Genomic DNA, 14,321 nt, shown 5'->3' on the forward strand with positions numbered 1-14,321 from the left:
CAGTTGTCCAGTTAAATCGCTAAATAGAGCGACAGATAATTTAATAGTTAATTGTTGCAAAGGGTTAAGTGAACAACTATTACAAAATAACCAAGTGATAAAGAATGTAACAGCCTGATGGCCAACTATAAAAATGTAATTGAAACTAAGTTAGAGAGAGAGAAATGACGAGCCAAGAACATCGATAAATACCACATGACTCGATTACTAAAAGTTTAATATTCAGCTGCCAAACATGAAGCATAAAAATGTTATTGTAATGCATAGAAATGGAAAGCATACAAAACGCAAAAATCGAATTATGCCATTTATAACTAATAACAATAAAAAGAGACTACAAATATAAAGATACAAAAATGGGAATAAAAATACGTTAGTAAATATCAAAATGTGTCACAATAAACTCAAAGTTTAGATAAGAAGAAAACTTAAGACAGCAAAAATACTAAAAATATACCGATGAATATATTTGGCATATCGGCATAGTACTACACTAGATACACATTTTCAATAAAACCATATTCTAATAATATAACAAATTAATATACCGATAAAATACTAAAATATACACTTTTCAAACTAAACTTAAACTATATTGATATAATATACCAAATTATATACAATAATATACCAAAATAATAAGGCTGAAATATACCAAAGGTTATATTTGGTATGTTAATATAATACTGCATTCAAAATATACCAAACTTCAAGTATATTGATATAATATACCGAATTATATACAATAATTTACCCGTTTTTATATAATAATATACCGAAATAATAACGCTTAAATATACCAAAGGTTCTATTTGGTATGTTAATATAATACTGCATTCAAAATATACCGATAAAATACTAAAATATACCCATTTTCAAACTAAACTTAAACTATATTGATATAATATACCAAATTATATACAATAATATACCGAAATAATAATGCTGAAATATACCAAAGGTTATATGTTATTTGGTATGTTAATATAATACTGCATTCAAAATATTCCATAGAGTGCAACATTTTTATCTAATTGCAACAAAATTTTCAGGAATAAGGAATCTAGCTTCAAAATTTGCAGGGGCGAAAGTCAACGTGAAACAAACTTGATCTACGTAAAAATATAATATCTTTATCTCTAATAATCACTGACATCTGAGTGTTGATACGGACGGACGGACAGACGGACAGACAGATGGACAGATGGACATAGCGACAACATCTCGGCTGTTGACTTTATGGAGTCCTTCTGCCTTTTAGATACATTTCGTGGAGGCACAAAGTTAATATTTTAAACATTCTATACATATTATTATTATTTAAAACAAATTCCAACAAAAAAGTAAAATAAACTAAGCAAGTTCAAAGAGAACTAAGTAAACACTTATGTTATTATGTTACACTATATCAACACTTAGTTTGAAGCTGACGAGCAACATTGGAAATCAATTAATTGTCAAACTACGTCACACAATGATATGCCAAGATGCATCCTTAAATATATCCTTGGACTTGGCATTTAATTGGCATTTCCATTAGCCGACTCATCCAAAGCTCCCCTTGAAAGCTGCGTCCAATTCCCATCTTTCTCTCTCTCTCTCTCTCTCTGTCTCACTCTCTTGCTCTGTCTTGCTCGCCTTCTGCGTGCCATTAATTGCTTTTTTGCGTTTTATGCTTAAGATTATTCTCATTTTCACTTTTCACCTGCACCGAGGTCCTCTACCTGGGTCCTCAGCTCGCATTTGGCCCCGACTTTAGCTGCCCATTTAATAAACCCGACGCTTTACAGCACTCGGCCAACTTTTTGGAGCAACAGCGGCAGCAGCAGCAACTTTTTGGCAAGTTAACAACAATTTTTGGTTATGCAAACTTGCAACTTTTTCCCACCAACCTTGCACAGTGGATCACAATGCACAATCAGTGGAAAATAAGGGCCTGTATCACAATTAAATGTTAACTAAGAAGTATACTTTTGTGGGCGACAAACTAAGATAGCTAATTTTCCATTTTTGTAATAATTGTAATATAAAATTTACAAAATATATATACATAATAAAACAAATGAAATAAAAATACTGTAAAATGAAAAAAAAATAAAATAAAAACTAAATAAATAACACAACATAGCAAGGAAAAATAAAATTGTAATAAAATTTAAAATAAAATCAAAATGAGATGAAATGAAATGAAATAATATAAAATTAATAGAAAGGAAGTGAAATGAAATAGAACGGAATGGAACGACGTGAAATGTAAGGAATGGAATGGAATGAAATGAAATGTAAGGAATGGAATGGAATAGAGCATAACAAAATTGAGTGAAACGAAATGAAATGGAATAGAATGAAATCAAATCAAATACTATTAATAGCTAATTTTTCATTTTTGTAATAATTGTAATAGAAAATTTAAAAAATATATATAAATAATAAAACATGAAATGAAATGATTTTAAATATAATGAAATAAAAGAAAATACTGTAAAATGAAAAAATAATATACAACAAACTAAATAAATAAGACAATATAATAAGGAAAAATAGAATAATAAAACAGTAGTAAAATATAAAATAAAATCAAAATAAGATGAAATGAAATGAAATAATATAAAATGAATGGAAAGAAATGAAATGAAAGGAAGTGAAATGAAATTAAAATAAATGAAATTATGTGCAATAACATGAAATAGAACGGAATGGAACGAAGTGAAATGTAAGAAATGGAATGGAATGGAACGCATTGAAAGGTAAGGAATGGAATGGAATAGAATAATAAAATAGAGTGAAACGAATGAAATGGAATAAAATGAAATCAAATCAAATACTATTAAGATAAATGAAAATAATAAAACCGAAATAAAATAAAATAAATAAATAATACTATACTATGTAAAATAAAATGCTAAAAAGAGTTAGCAAGCTTTTATCGTTAATTCATTAGCAAACAAAAAAGAGCACCAATTTTTATTTCTACCTTTTTTGTAGAATATCTAATTTTTGATATATAATTTAGTTATTTTTTAATAGGAAAAAAGTTAAATTGAAATGCTATGTTAAGCAGTTTCTTTTTGTGAATTTTTGTTGGCGAAAGACTTTTTGAAAGTAATGCTTTGTTAATAATGTGAATAATGTCAAAAAACATGAATCAAAACAATGAAATTATTAAAATTGTGTTTAAAATGAATTACAAGAAAACGTTGTAAAATTTTCGAATAAAATCGCTTTTGTGTCACTGTGCGTGCCCACTTGCAACACAGAAAAGTTTTGGCGTTTTACGCGGTTAATGCTGAGAAGCTGAAAACTCGTTGCATGTGACGTAGTAATTTATGTGTAACCTGCACCACCACCAACAACAACAGCAGCAACAACAACAGCAACACCGTCAACAACACCTTGGAAAGAATCGCGTCTGCCTCGAACCTGCAGCTCAATCCGTATCGCAATCGCAATCGAAATCTCAATACCAAATCCCCAACGCAAACGTTCTCAGCTCATACTATTTATGGCCATTATTTGCGTGCCTGTCGAAAAAAGAAAAAAACTTTGCACCCGAAGCAAAGGTCATGCTATTGAATGACTTTCTCTCTCTCTCTCTCTTCTCTGTCTTTCTCTTTCCGTTAATTGGTCGAACAGTCTGTAGAAAGGGTTCAGTTCGATGCATTTGGAAATCTTCTGTTTGCGACATCTTTACGAAAAGAACTCGTCACCTGATTTTGAGTTGCTTTTGATACTTCCCACACATTGTGTCAATCTTATTGACAAGGGTCTCTCTCTTAATTACTCACAGTTACGTTTCATTGGCAGCAACAACTAGCATAGCTTTTATAAATTTAAACAACATTTGCCCTAAGCAACAATTCATTTCAATGTTTTCAAATATTCTAATCGTTGTGGTAAATTGCTTTAACTTTGTTAATAATTAAGTAAATTGTAAGTGCAATTTGCTAATTATGAATTCAATGTTCAGAGTTATTTTAATAATTATAATGTAATTTCAGCCTAATTTGCTAAAAATTTTATCTAAACTTCTTTCTGTATGGCAACTTTTAGAAGATGATTCAATTTTTGTTACTAAAAAACTAACAAGATGATCAAATTTTTGGTACTATACTAAAAAACTAACAATTATGAGTTTGTAATAACATAGAAAATCAGTAAATCAGTAAATAAAACAAGTAAGAAAGCTACAGTCGAGTGTACTCGATTGTGAGATACACGCTACCCATTTTGAATAAAAGAAATATATTTTGTGGTATTTTTCTCAAAAACTCGCAACTCTAGCTTTAAAATTACGCTTGTTATTCGATTTTTTTGATTTGCGGGGGCGGAAGTGGGCGTGGCAAAAATTTGAAACAATCTTGATCTGCGTGCAAACATAACAAATGCTGTCGAAAAAAAATTATAGCTCTATCTCTTATAGTCTTTGCGATCCAGTGTTTCATACGGACGGACGGACAGACGGACAGACACACAGACGGACAGACGGACATGGCTAGATCATTTCCTGCCGGCACAAAGTTATAATACCCTTCTACCCTATGGGTAGCGGGTATAAAAACTGTGCAGAAAATATATTTGCCAACTTTCAGCAAGCTTGCTAGTGAAAAAATGTAATTAACTTACATTTACATTTACTTTTCATTTTTAATTGAATTTGATTCATTTATTTTACAATATGTTAAAACTAATAATTGTCAATTTATTTGACATTATTTATTAATTTGAATATTACCTTACTATATTTATTTCATTTTAAAAATTACAAGCCACAAAAAGTAAATTCAACCTTAATTAGAAAAACATTTTTAAACATGAATTTTCGTTATTTAAAATAAACTTTTCTAGGTTAAACCTTAAATGGAAAATTGAATTCTAAATTTGAATAACTAAGCTCTTTACTAAACCAATATATCATCGAATTCAAGGCTCAAACTACTTTCTTATTGATTTATCGACAAGGACTAAAGAAAAATAAAGATTTCATATCAAAATGCATTGCGAAGTTAACCTATTATTATGGCCAGCACGCTTGCCAAAAGCATAAATTATACAGGACATGAAGTAAGCGCTTAACTATCGCTTCCTCGTTTATGCACACACACAGACACACACACACACATACACACACATGGACACATGGACACTCAAGTCGTATATCTATTAGGTGGAAATTTGATTTGCTGAGCAACGCATTTTGCAAATTTTTGAATTGAAAATTAAACTGTCTAATAAATAATTTAGGTGGAAAAGTCGCCGTTACAGTGACGCCCATTCATAACGAACGCCAACGTCCAAGTCACTCACTCGCCAAGCGTGTGTGTGTGTGTGTGTGTGTGTGTGTGTTTGGGTCTGTCTGCTTCCGGTGTCGAAAGTTTTCCAGTATGTGGGTTGGTTGGCTGCGGTTGGCTGTTGTCTAAATTAAATTATAGCTGACACCACGCGGACCCCGAAAGACCTCCGACTTAGTACAGCAGGAAGTAAACTGGTGTTAGCCAGGATTCCCTCCCTTCCCTTCCCTTCCCTCTCCCTTTCACACTCCCCCTCAGGTGAGTGCGCGGCTTGCATTTGTCTGCCAGAGTTTACTTCTCGTGTGTTTTTTTTTTTTGCTTCTCGTGAAAACCGTAAAATTGTTGTGCAAAATTTATAAGTAAATTGCTTTTTATTTTGTGCCAAAGTAAACCACTGAAAAGCTGTTTAGTCTCGCGAAGTGTTAGCAAAATACTTTCGGCGGCTTGTAGTTGGCTTCGCTTTTTGGGGTTCTCTCTGGCTCTCGTTTTGGGTTTTAGTTGGGTTAGTTACACACAGCTTGCAACGCGGATGTTAAACCCCAAACAACCAACCAGTCAGCCAGTCATCCAGTCAGCCAACAAGGCAAGGATTCCGACAAGGATTCAGTCTTTAGTAGTGATGGTCACCTTATAATCTAACACATCACGAAATAACAATCCAAGTTCTTCTAACTGCTCAGAGAAGCTGGGTCCAGTGATTTGAGATATTCAAAAAAAAATTGGTGCCCATTGCTTTAAATCGCTTAGTTTCAAAATTATAAAAAAAAAACACTTTTTTTACGGAAATCGCTTTAAAATCGTTTGCCCATGTTTGCCCATTTTTTAGTTTTTCGAAAAAATTTTTCGTTTTCGAAATTTTGAATTTTGAAAAATTTTGACATTTTTTCGGCACGAATGACTCAAAATCAATCGCCCACACCACGAAATTATGAAAACTAAAGCTCTACAACGGTAGTCTCAAGTTTTTTCAAGTCTGCCCATATCTCAGAATTTCAAAATTTTGAAAAATATGAAGGTTTTCAACTTTTTTGATTGCCCATACAAATTCATCGTTTGCCCAAGTTTCAAAGTCTCAAATTTTTGCCAAATTTCAAAATTTTTCAAATTTTTTTGACTTTTTTCAGACTGCTCATTCGCTTTTTTTGTTTGCCCACCCTTTAGAATTTCAAAAATTTGCTTTATTTAAAAAATTGTCGTACTTTTTTGATTTCAGCCTATTGCCCATACAAATTCATCGTTTGCCCAAGTTTCAAAGTCTCCAAATTTTGCCAAATTTCAAAATATTTCAAATTTTTTTGACTGCCTATTCATTGTTTTCCATTGCCCACCCTTTAGAATTTCAAAATTTTGGGTTCTATGCGTCACTTGGCTTTATGAGTGTTGCTTGTGCACATTGATTGATCGAATTTATTAGAAATATGACGTGAATCTAAAAAAAAAAATGTGTTATTTTTTTTTTTATAATTACTTAAAAATTCAAAATAATCAAAATATTGGTTTGAAATATGAAAAATTCATTCGAGAGCATGATGATTATCAGAGCGCCTTTATTATTAATAAAACATATCGAGTAGATGATGTCGCTTTTGAATCATCCCCGATGTTTAAATTCAGTACCAAAGATGGAGAAATATCTTATGTGGAATATTATAAGAAACGCTACTATAATATTTCACATAGATATATACCTCTACTAAAGCATCAATCGTGAGAATTAAATCAGTCGTCAAAGGTAGAATAGCAGAAGTTGTAGGGAAGTCAGTCGTTAGCAGTATTATTTAAGTTCAATCAAACTGTTTTACAAATACTATCAAATATCCCACATATTAAATAATCAAAGGTTATATCTATAACCAACATTAAACAAATAAATAAGATAAAGAAAACTTATACAGTACAAAATTATTCCCTCACTTTGCAATTCATTTCAAGTAATGTTCAAACAACTCCTTCATATTTTTATGCATAAATTAATCATGCAACTAATTCACAGCAATAAACTGTTATATGTTTCATTATCGGACAATCAAAACAAAGGCTACTCAAACTTCAAAGAACATGCATTTAAAGGAATTCTCTTAAACATTATTAAACTGTTAATGGTATTCTCAAAATTGTATCATCTAAATAATGTCCAATTCTTGTTTACATTCTTTTAAACATAACTAAACTCTTAATCTTATTCTCCAAACTTCAATATCTAAATAATTTCCATTTCTTTTTTAACATTATTAAACTCTTAAACCAAACTTCGACATCTAAATAATTTCCATTTTTTTTTTTCACACATCTCAAAAATTTTATATTGAACCGAACGAAGATTCAATAAATAAAAATAATTTAATTGAAGACCTTAAAAATAAATACCTAAATTCATTTTCATTCTATAATAAATATATAATATATATTAAACCTTTAAGTTTGTTTGTTTGTTTCTTTCTAATAATAATTTAACTAATGACGTTAATAAAGAATACCTTAACTCATTTCCACTCTATAGCTAATCTTAAACAAAACAAAAATGCTTCAACAGTTTCTCCCACAAGCGATTCATAAACGCGAGCATTATGTTTTGGTTAAATTACGTATTCAGAAAATTGCATAATTATTGCATAACTATTAAATACAATAGTCATGGCAAGTCAAAGTTTAGCGCAGTTTTCGAGTCACGCACTCATCTCTAATGCTTACACCTAACTAACTTTTAAGCTGGAGTTGCAACTGAGATGGAGAGAGAGGGAAGGGAAGTGTTGAGGGTCAGAAGGTGAGTGGAACAGGTGATAGGAAGAACCGCGTAAATGCTCTCTCTCTCTCTCTGTTTGTGTTTTGTGTGCGCGTAAGCAAAAGTGACGTTAAAAGGTTTATCCCATTGAAGTTTCAGTTACATTTTTGGCGTACAACATTTTAAGTCAACGGATTAAGTGTTGCACTTGACTAAGCAGCAGCTAGGGAACTAGGCAACAACTTTCACTTGAACTCTCAAGTGTTTGGCAAAGTTAAAGATCATATACATGTATGTATAACACTATAGTATAGAATGTGCATTAATTGCAAACTTACCACTTGCGTAATACACAGCTACTGAAATTCCAATTTGCAGCCACAGCAAGTCTGTGTGCTTGTTAGTTTGATGCATATCAAACAGTTTACAAGTTAATATATCACATATATAGATAGCGACTGCAACTGACACGACTGCAACACACACACACACACACAACTTGATGATAGACGGTGGAACAATTAGTTCCCAGCATACTTAATGCGTTGCCAAGACTTGTGGCAAGTACGAACATGATTCAAGATTGCAGAATATAGTTGTTTATGAAAGTTCAAGGCAGCATAAGCTTAATCGCTTTGTTTCAATTTCATTATTGAGCCAGCTTTCAAGTCTCTCTCTAATATGAATGTGTTTTAGTAGAAAGAGAGGCGTCTTCTAGGTCTTCCAAAAAACGGATCATATTGAAGTTAAGTTTGAAGTTACATATGTATGCTTGGTGACAGATAGTTAAAGTTGAAGTTATGCTTGATGACAGATAGTTAAAGTTAAAGTTGAGGTTGGGTTTGGTGACAGAAGATGTAACGCGACTGTTTAAAGAAATTAGTTGTTGATGTGTGTGGAACGTAGTTAGTTGAAAATTCCAATTAAAATTTGTCCAAAATTACAAGTTGATAGTTAAGAGTTAATTGATGAAAGATGAAGTGTGATTAATATTCCATTATCATGCAGAAGAATACTTTATAAAAGTAGTTTAGATGATGATTTTGTTGTGTGTGGTCGAAATTAGTTTAAAATTCCAATGACAACTTATGATTGAATGGCTCTTTCACTATTGGTTTATTGCAGATGAACAAAGGTATTAGAAGATGATAATTTAGAGTTGGATGATGGAAGATATAGTGTGATTAATAATCCATTATCATGCAGAATACATTTTAGAGGTAGTTTAGATGATGATGCTGTTGTGTGTGCGTCGCAAACTTATGACTCAATGACTCTTTCACACTTTCTTTTTAGAAGATGGTAGAGTTAGGTATTGATGAAAGATGTTTCATTAATAAGTGTTTAAAGATGACCATGATTAGAGGATGTTGTATGATTGAAGATGATAATCAATATCATAGTTTGCAATTCCAACACATATTTTATGTTGCTTCAAATGACTTTTGCAAAACGTTTATTCAACTTCATCTATTATGTTAGGTAGTTACTACCAAAAGTTTCCAGAGTTTCAAGTTCAATTTGAAGTATAAATTTTGAAATACGTCGATCTACTTTTTGCATTTCTTTGGCTTGGAGACAGCAGCTTTCTTTTCTTTCTTTTCCGTTGTTGATTCCTTTTCCGACTTGTCCTGAAACTGCGGCAAATCGGCGCAGAATAAAACCTGCAGTCGAAACAAATCAAACAAAAAGTAACTGCGTAATTCTTTTAACTCTATATTAACTAGAAAAACTTACCGCCTGTGCCCATCCAGCGTATTTGCCATGCAGCTGCTGGAAATGTTGCGCCACCTCGGCATAGATCTTGTTGGTGACGCTCTTTTGCCCCACCAAATGTGGCATATAATAACGCTGGGCAATCTTATAGATATGTGTATCAATTGGCACCGACTCCAAATGTCCCAAAGACATTAGGCAAATGCAATCGGCCACCTTGTAGCCAATGCCTGGCAGTTGCACCAAAGCTTCGCGTGCCTCCACATACGGCAGCTGACGCAGTTCCTCAAACCAAGCCAAACCGCCGCGTTCCACAATTTGTTGCAATGTGCGCGCTATAAACTTGGCGCGATAACCAAATTTAGCTGCACGCAGCTCCACATCGAACTCTTCACAGCTTCGCGAACTGAGGGCGTCAAGTGTGGGAAACGTATACTCATCCTGGCCATGGAAATGACCAATTTTCCGCCCATATGCGCTGCAGAACCATTGAATCATGGACGAGATGCTACAAATTGAGAGCGAACGTTATTAACATTTAAAGTGAGAGGGAATTTATAGCCTACCGCTTGATGTTGTTATTCTGGCTGCACATAAAGCACACAATGTTCTCCAGTGGCTGTTGGCACAACATGCGCACCGGTTTGCCCACAAATTTGGCAAACTGCTCGTCCGCTTGCATCCAAACCGCCTGTTGCTGCTGCAAATCGAAATCGGCCCGCAAATAGTCGGCTAATTGGACATCAAAGTCCTGATCCGGCACAACCGTATGCGCCTCATAGTCAATGTGCTCGCTATCGGGCGTTAGCACCCAATAGGTGTCCAAGGCGACGCCACAAAATTTTGGCTTTGGCGCCTCGCATAATTTGCGCCAACTGTAAATGCGCCAAACGTTTATCGATTTGGACTTTCCGCAAGTGGTTTTTGCGCTCACCGAAAACTTTGGCCGCCAAGCAGTGTGCGCTCCAGATCACACACATTCGTTGCCAAACGTATTTTACCGCATTGTTTAACAACTTCCGTCATTTGTCGTTTTAAATTGCAAATCAAAAGAACACAAATTGCGCGTGCAGCGACTGCATTACCGATAACTGATTGTTGTTTTTTAGCCGATAGGCTATCGGCAAGACTACATTCGATAGGTATCTTGTTCAGCGCAGGCATCAATATACTCAAAAATACCAAAATAAAATACACAGCTACATGCACCGATAACCATAATAAAAAGTTCGATAGATTCTTATGCTTGGGCGCGTGACAAAATTGCAAAAGTATTTACCAAAATAAGCGTATCAGTGAAATTTGTAAGCAAATAATGGTTTTATTGAACATTTAATTTATTAACACCTTGCATTTGTGATTTTGATATGTTGTGGAGTTGTGTAAATAGTGGCGCTCACATCGTGCTGTGAGTGCTTGTATCACGCGCTCATCTCTAGTTTAAATTCATAGAGCTCTATGGGAAATAACTTTGATTTAGTATTTTAAACAAAACGATTGTGAAGCAGCATTCGCAGCAGGCTCACACATCAACAACAATAACAAGAACAGCAGCAAGAACAAACGGGGGCCTCATAAGGAATACTACACCATAGAAGGGGCAACTGAAAGCGCACGCAGCACACACACACACAAACAACTACACATACCACAACATATTATGTCAGGCAGCATCAACAATTACTCAACTCTAATGTAAGTATTATATGTTTAGCACAAGTATGTGAATATTAACAATACCAATCATAATACCACACTCCCAAGGCATGCAACGAATCGGGGCTACGGCGAGGAGACGCAGTCACAAGCCGAGGCACTCAGAACAATGCAAAAGCTGCCGCACATCGTCAGTGATCCCGGCATGCAGCTGACGCACAGGTAAAGCATTTTAATATATCCAGCACTGCAGAGAGGAGCGATGGGCATATGCATGGACAGCTGCTCCGAAATTCCATACACTTCCGATTCTCTGTCTGTCCGTCCATATAAACACCCAAATCTCTGAGACTATGCAAGCTATAGCCTTCAAATTCATTTACAATACAAACAACAGAAAGGAGCGATGGGCACATGCATGGACAGCTGCTTCTTTAACCCGAAATTCCATACACTTCCGATTCTCTGTCTGTCCGTCCAAATAAACACCCAAATCCCTGAGACTATGCAAGTCATAGCCTTCAAATTTATGTACAATATAAACAACTATATATCAAGAGTCTATTGGCCTCTCTAAATTACAATACTGTCATCGACTATACGCAGACCAGATCCGTCTGTCCATCTACAAAAACACCTTGAAATTTGCGACAGTCTCATTGCAATCCTTCGATATTATTATTTTGAACTATAAATAACATAACATTCTGCACTCGTTTCCGTCTTTAGCATTGACGATCGCGAAAAGGCAATTGTGGACAATATAAATGCGGATCAGAATGCCGTCACACATCTCAAGTACATCAACTCGGAGCGGGACAAGATGCCGTTGGATAAGCTGAACAAAGCGCTGGACAAATACCTGGATAGCCAGGAGGAAGGTTAGTAGAAGGCAATAAAAGATGATCAATGAAAATAATATTGACTCATCATCTGCTTATTTAGCAGATGTGTCGCTGCGCAAGTATCTGGTCTTTGGCGTCCAATGGGTGTCGCTGGTCACGGAGAATCTGCTGAGCCATCCGTTCATTGTGCTGCGCCGGCAGTGTCAGGTTTACAATGCCTCACATCGCTATCACTTGCATCCATTTCAATTGCTGCCCAGCATTGTTCATCTGCATCGACGCCAGGGCGTGACAACGCTGTGGAAAGGTCTGGGCAGTTGTCTCCTGGTGCGCGGCATGACGCTGGCCATTGACGATGTCATCTGCAAGGTGACCAGTTGGCCCAAGGAAGTCGACAGTCGCACCACACTCAAGCGCTTCGGTCAGCACATACTGCTCAAATGGTAAGTGCTCCCAAGATGTCCAAGATCGTATCCACTCACTCCATCCCTTTGCAGCATTAGCATTGGCTTGGTTGTGCCTTTTTATGCCGCCTCGCTGGTGGAGACGGTCCAGAGTGACATTGCCAGCGAGAAGCCCGGCTTGCTGGACGTGTTTCGCGAGGGCAGCCTGCGACTGTTCTACTGGAGTTCACCGCAAAAGGGACGCATGCTGCCCGCTTGGGCGTTAATCGGTCCCAGCGTCTCGATGGGCATCACGAAGTATCTGTTCAGTTTGGTTATACGCGGCGTCTCGTCGCGCATCATGCGACGTCGTCTCACACAGAAGCAGGAGCAACGCGGCGCCAAATACAGAGACGATACGCTGGAGCATCAGAATGCCGAGATCTATGCCAGCCTCATTGCCATGCTGACCACCGAGGTGTTGTTCTTTCCCTTCGAGACCATATTGCATCGCCTGCAGTTGCAGGGAACACGCACGATCATCGATAATCTGGACAATGGTTATGCTGTCGTCCCCATACTAACGAATTATCAGGGCGCCATCGACTGTTATCGCACCACATTGGTCACGGAGGGATTTAGTGGACTGTATAAGGGATTCGGTGCGATGATTTTGCAGTTTGCCGCCCATGTTGCTGTCATTAAGCTAACCAAATGGATTGTTGGCCAAATCACGGAATGTGTCTCGAATCGACCGCCAGCGCGTATTGTGCAATATTATAATCTGGATCGTGGTGCTGGCCATTCAGATTCAACGACCATCTCGCCAAGCATTTCCAGCACCGAACTCGACGTTCACAGCGTGGGACAGAATTCGCTTGACTAGTTTTTCCTTCTCCTTCCCCCGATCTTTTCCAAAATTCAATGTACCACCTTTTTTTTTTTTTTGAGGGGGTTTCTACTCTATATATATTCTGTTTTCATTTTGCTGTGATAACTTCCGTGCTCGTCCAAAGCAAGCGAGACGATTTGTTTGATTTGCATTCAATTATCATTGATATTGAAGTGCATTATATATCGTAATATATCTTTTTTTTTCTCCCCAACCCCCTGCACTATAAAAGAAGACTAGCCAAGAATGTTATTTATTGAGTACCGAATAAGAGCCAAATTTCAATTCGAAAAAAGAAAACACAAAACATAATAAATTACAAAAGTCTTAACAAAAAATAATAGAAAATTTTCGAAAAACCCAACAAAAGTTAAATTAAAAAAATGTTTTGCTTTAAAATTGAAACGAAAATTCTTGGATTTTTATGGAATGGGATTTATAGATATAGAAGACTTCCATCTATAGACAATTTGGGCTATGAAAGTGAGATTCACCTCCAAATTATTAAGCTTATAAAATTCCCCAGGCTTTTCTAAAAGTAATAGTTAAATAAAGAATAAAAAACTACATAAAACAAGTCGAAACAGTTTAGTTTTGGATTAATGAGTGAGATTATACTCTAAATTATATAGTTTATAAAATACCACAGGATATTCTAAAAGTAGTTTAGTTAAATAAAAAGTAAGAAACTACAAAAAAAAACTGAACTTTACTTCAAAATATATTGCACAAAGTAAATAATTTAGTTCTCAAAATGAGCTTTAGTTAACTTCCTGAAAAATTCCGTATAATATTTTAATATATCCGAAAGTTATGCAT

The 14,321-nt window shown here is 35.3% G+C and overlaps 2 protein-coding genes across 3 annotated transcripts; one reads left to right on the top strand and one right to left on the bottom strand.

Moving 5' to 3' along the window:
• Positions 1-9,083: 9,083 nt before the first annotated feature.
• LOC132795996 (N-glycosylase/DNA lyase) lies at positions 9,084-10,825 on the bottom strand. The gene is made up of 4 exons (XM_060806993.1): positions 10,661-10,825; positions 10,293-10,601; positions 9,748-10,234; positions 9,084-9,674 (listed from the first exon to the last, which is right to left on the bottom strand). The coding sequence occupies exons 1-4, from the start codon at positions 10,750-10,752 to the stop codon at positions 9,561-9,563; spliced, it is 1,002 nt and encodes a 333-aa protein (XP_060662976.1). The 5' UTR covers positions 10,753-10,825; the 3' UTR covers positions 9,084-9,560.
• A 303-nt stretch (positions 10,826-11,128) lies between these two features.
• On the top strand, positions 11,129-14,013 carry LOC132795995 (mitochondrial outer membrane protein SLC25A46). 2 transcript variants are annotated; one of them, XM_060806992.1, is made up of 5 exons: positions 11,129-11,421; positions 11,491-11,604; positions 12,112-12,263; positions 12,331-12,670; positions 12,725-14,013. In XM_060806992.1, exons 1-5 carry the CDS (start codon positions 11,387-11,389, stop codon positions 13,494-13,496), a joined length of 1,413 nt encoding a protein of 470 aa, XP_060662975.1. In that variant the 5' UTR covers positions 11,129-11,386; the 3' UTR covers positions 13,497-14,013. The 2 variants fall into 2 exon arrangements, with proteins under 2 accessions (XP_060662975.1, XP_060662974.1); XM_060806991.1 differs by having other exon boundaries at positions 11,132-11,421; positions 12,328-12,670; positions 12,725-14,011.
• Positions 14,014-14,321: the final 308 nt, after the last annotated feature.

This window comes from Drosophila nasuta, chromosome X (assembly GCF_023558535.2).
Source record: "Drosophila nasuta strain 15112-1781.00 chromosome X, ASM2355853v1, whole genome shotgun sequence".
Taxonomy (NCBI): Eukaryota; Metazoa; Arthropoda; class Insecta; order Diptera; family Drosophilidae; genus Drosophila; species Drosophila nasuta.

Coding starts and splice junctions, on each gene's coding strand:
- LOC132795996 (XM_060806993.1), bottom strand. CDS start 10,752: ATGACGGAAGTTGTTAAACAATGCGGTAAAATACGTTTGGCAACGAAT. Junction 10,602..10,660: donor CTTGGCGGCCAAAGTTTTCG/GTGAGCGCAAAA, acceptor GCGCATTTACAG/TTGGCGCAAATTATGCGAGG. Junction 10,235..10,292: donor CAGAATAACAACATCAAGCG/GTAGGCTATAAA, acceptor CTCAATTTGTAG/CATCTCGTCCATGATTCAAT.
- LOC132795995 (XM_060806991.1), top strand. CDS start 11,387: ATGTCAGGCAGCATCAACAATTACTCAACTCTAAT. Junction 11,422..11,490: donor AACAATTACTCAACTCTAAT/GTAAGTATTATA, acceptor CACACTCCCAAG/GCATGCAACGAATCGGGGCT. Junction 11,605..12,111: donor GGCATGCAGCTGACGCACAG/GTAAAGCATTTT, acceptor TTCCGTCTTTAG/CATTGACGATCGCGAAAAGG.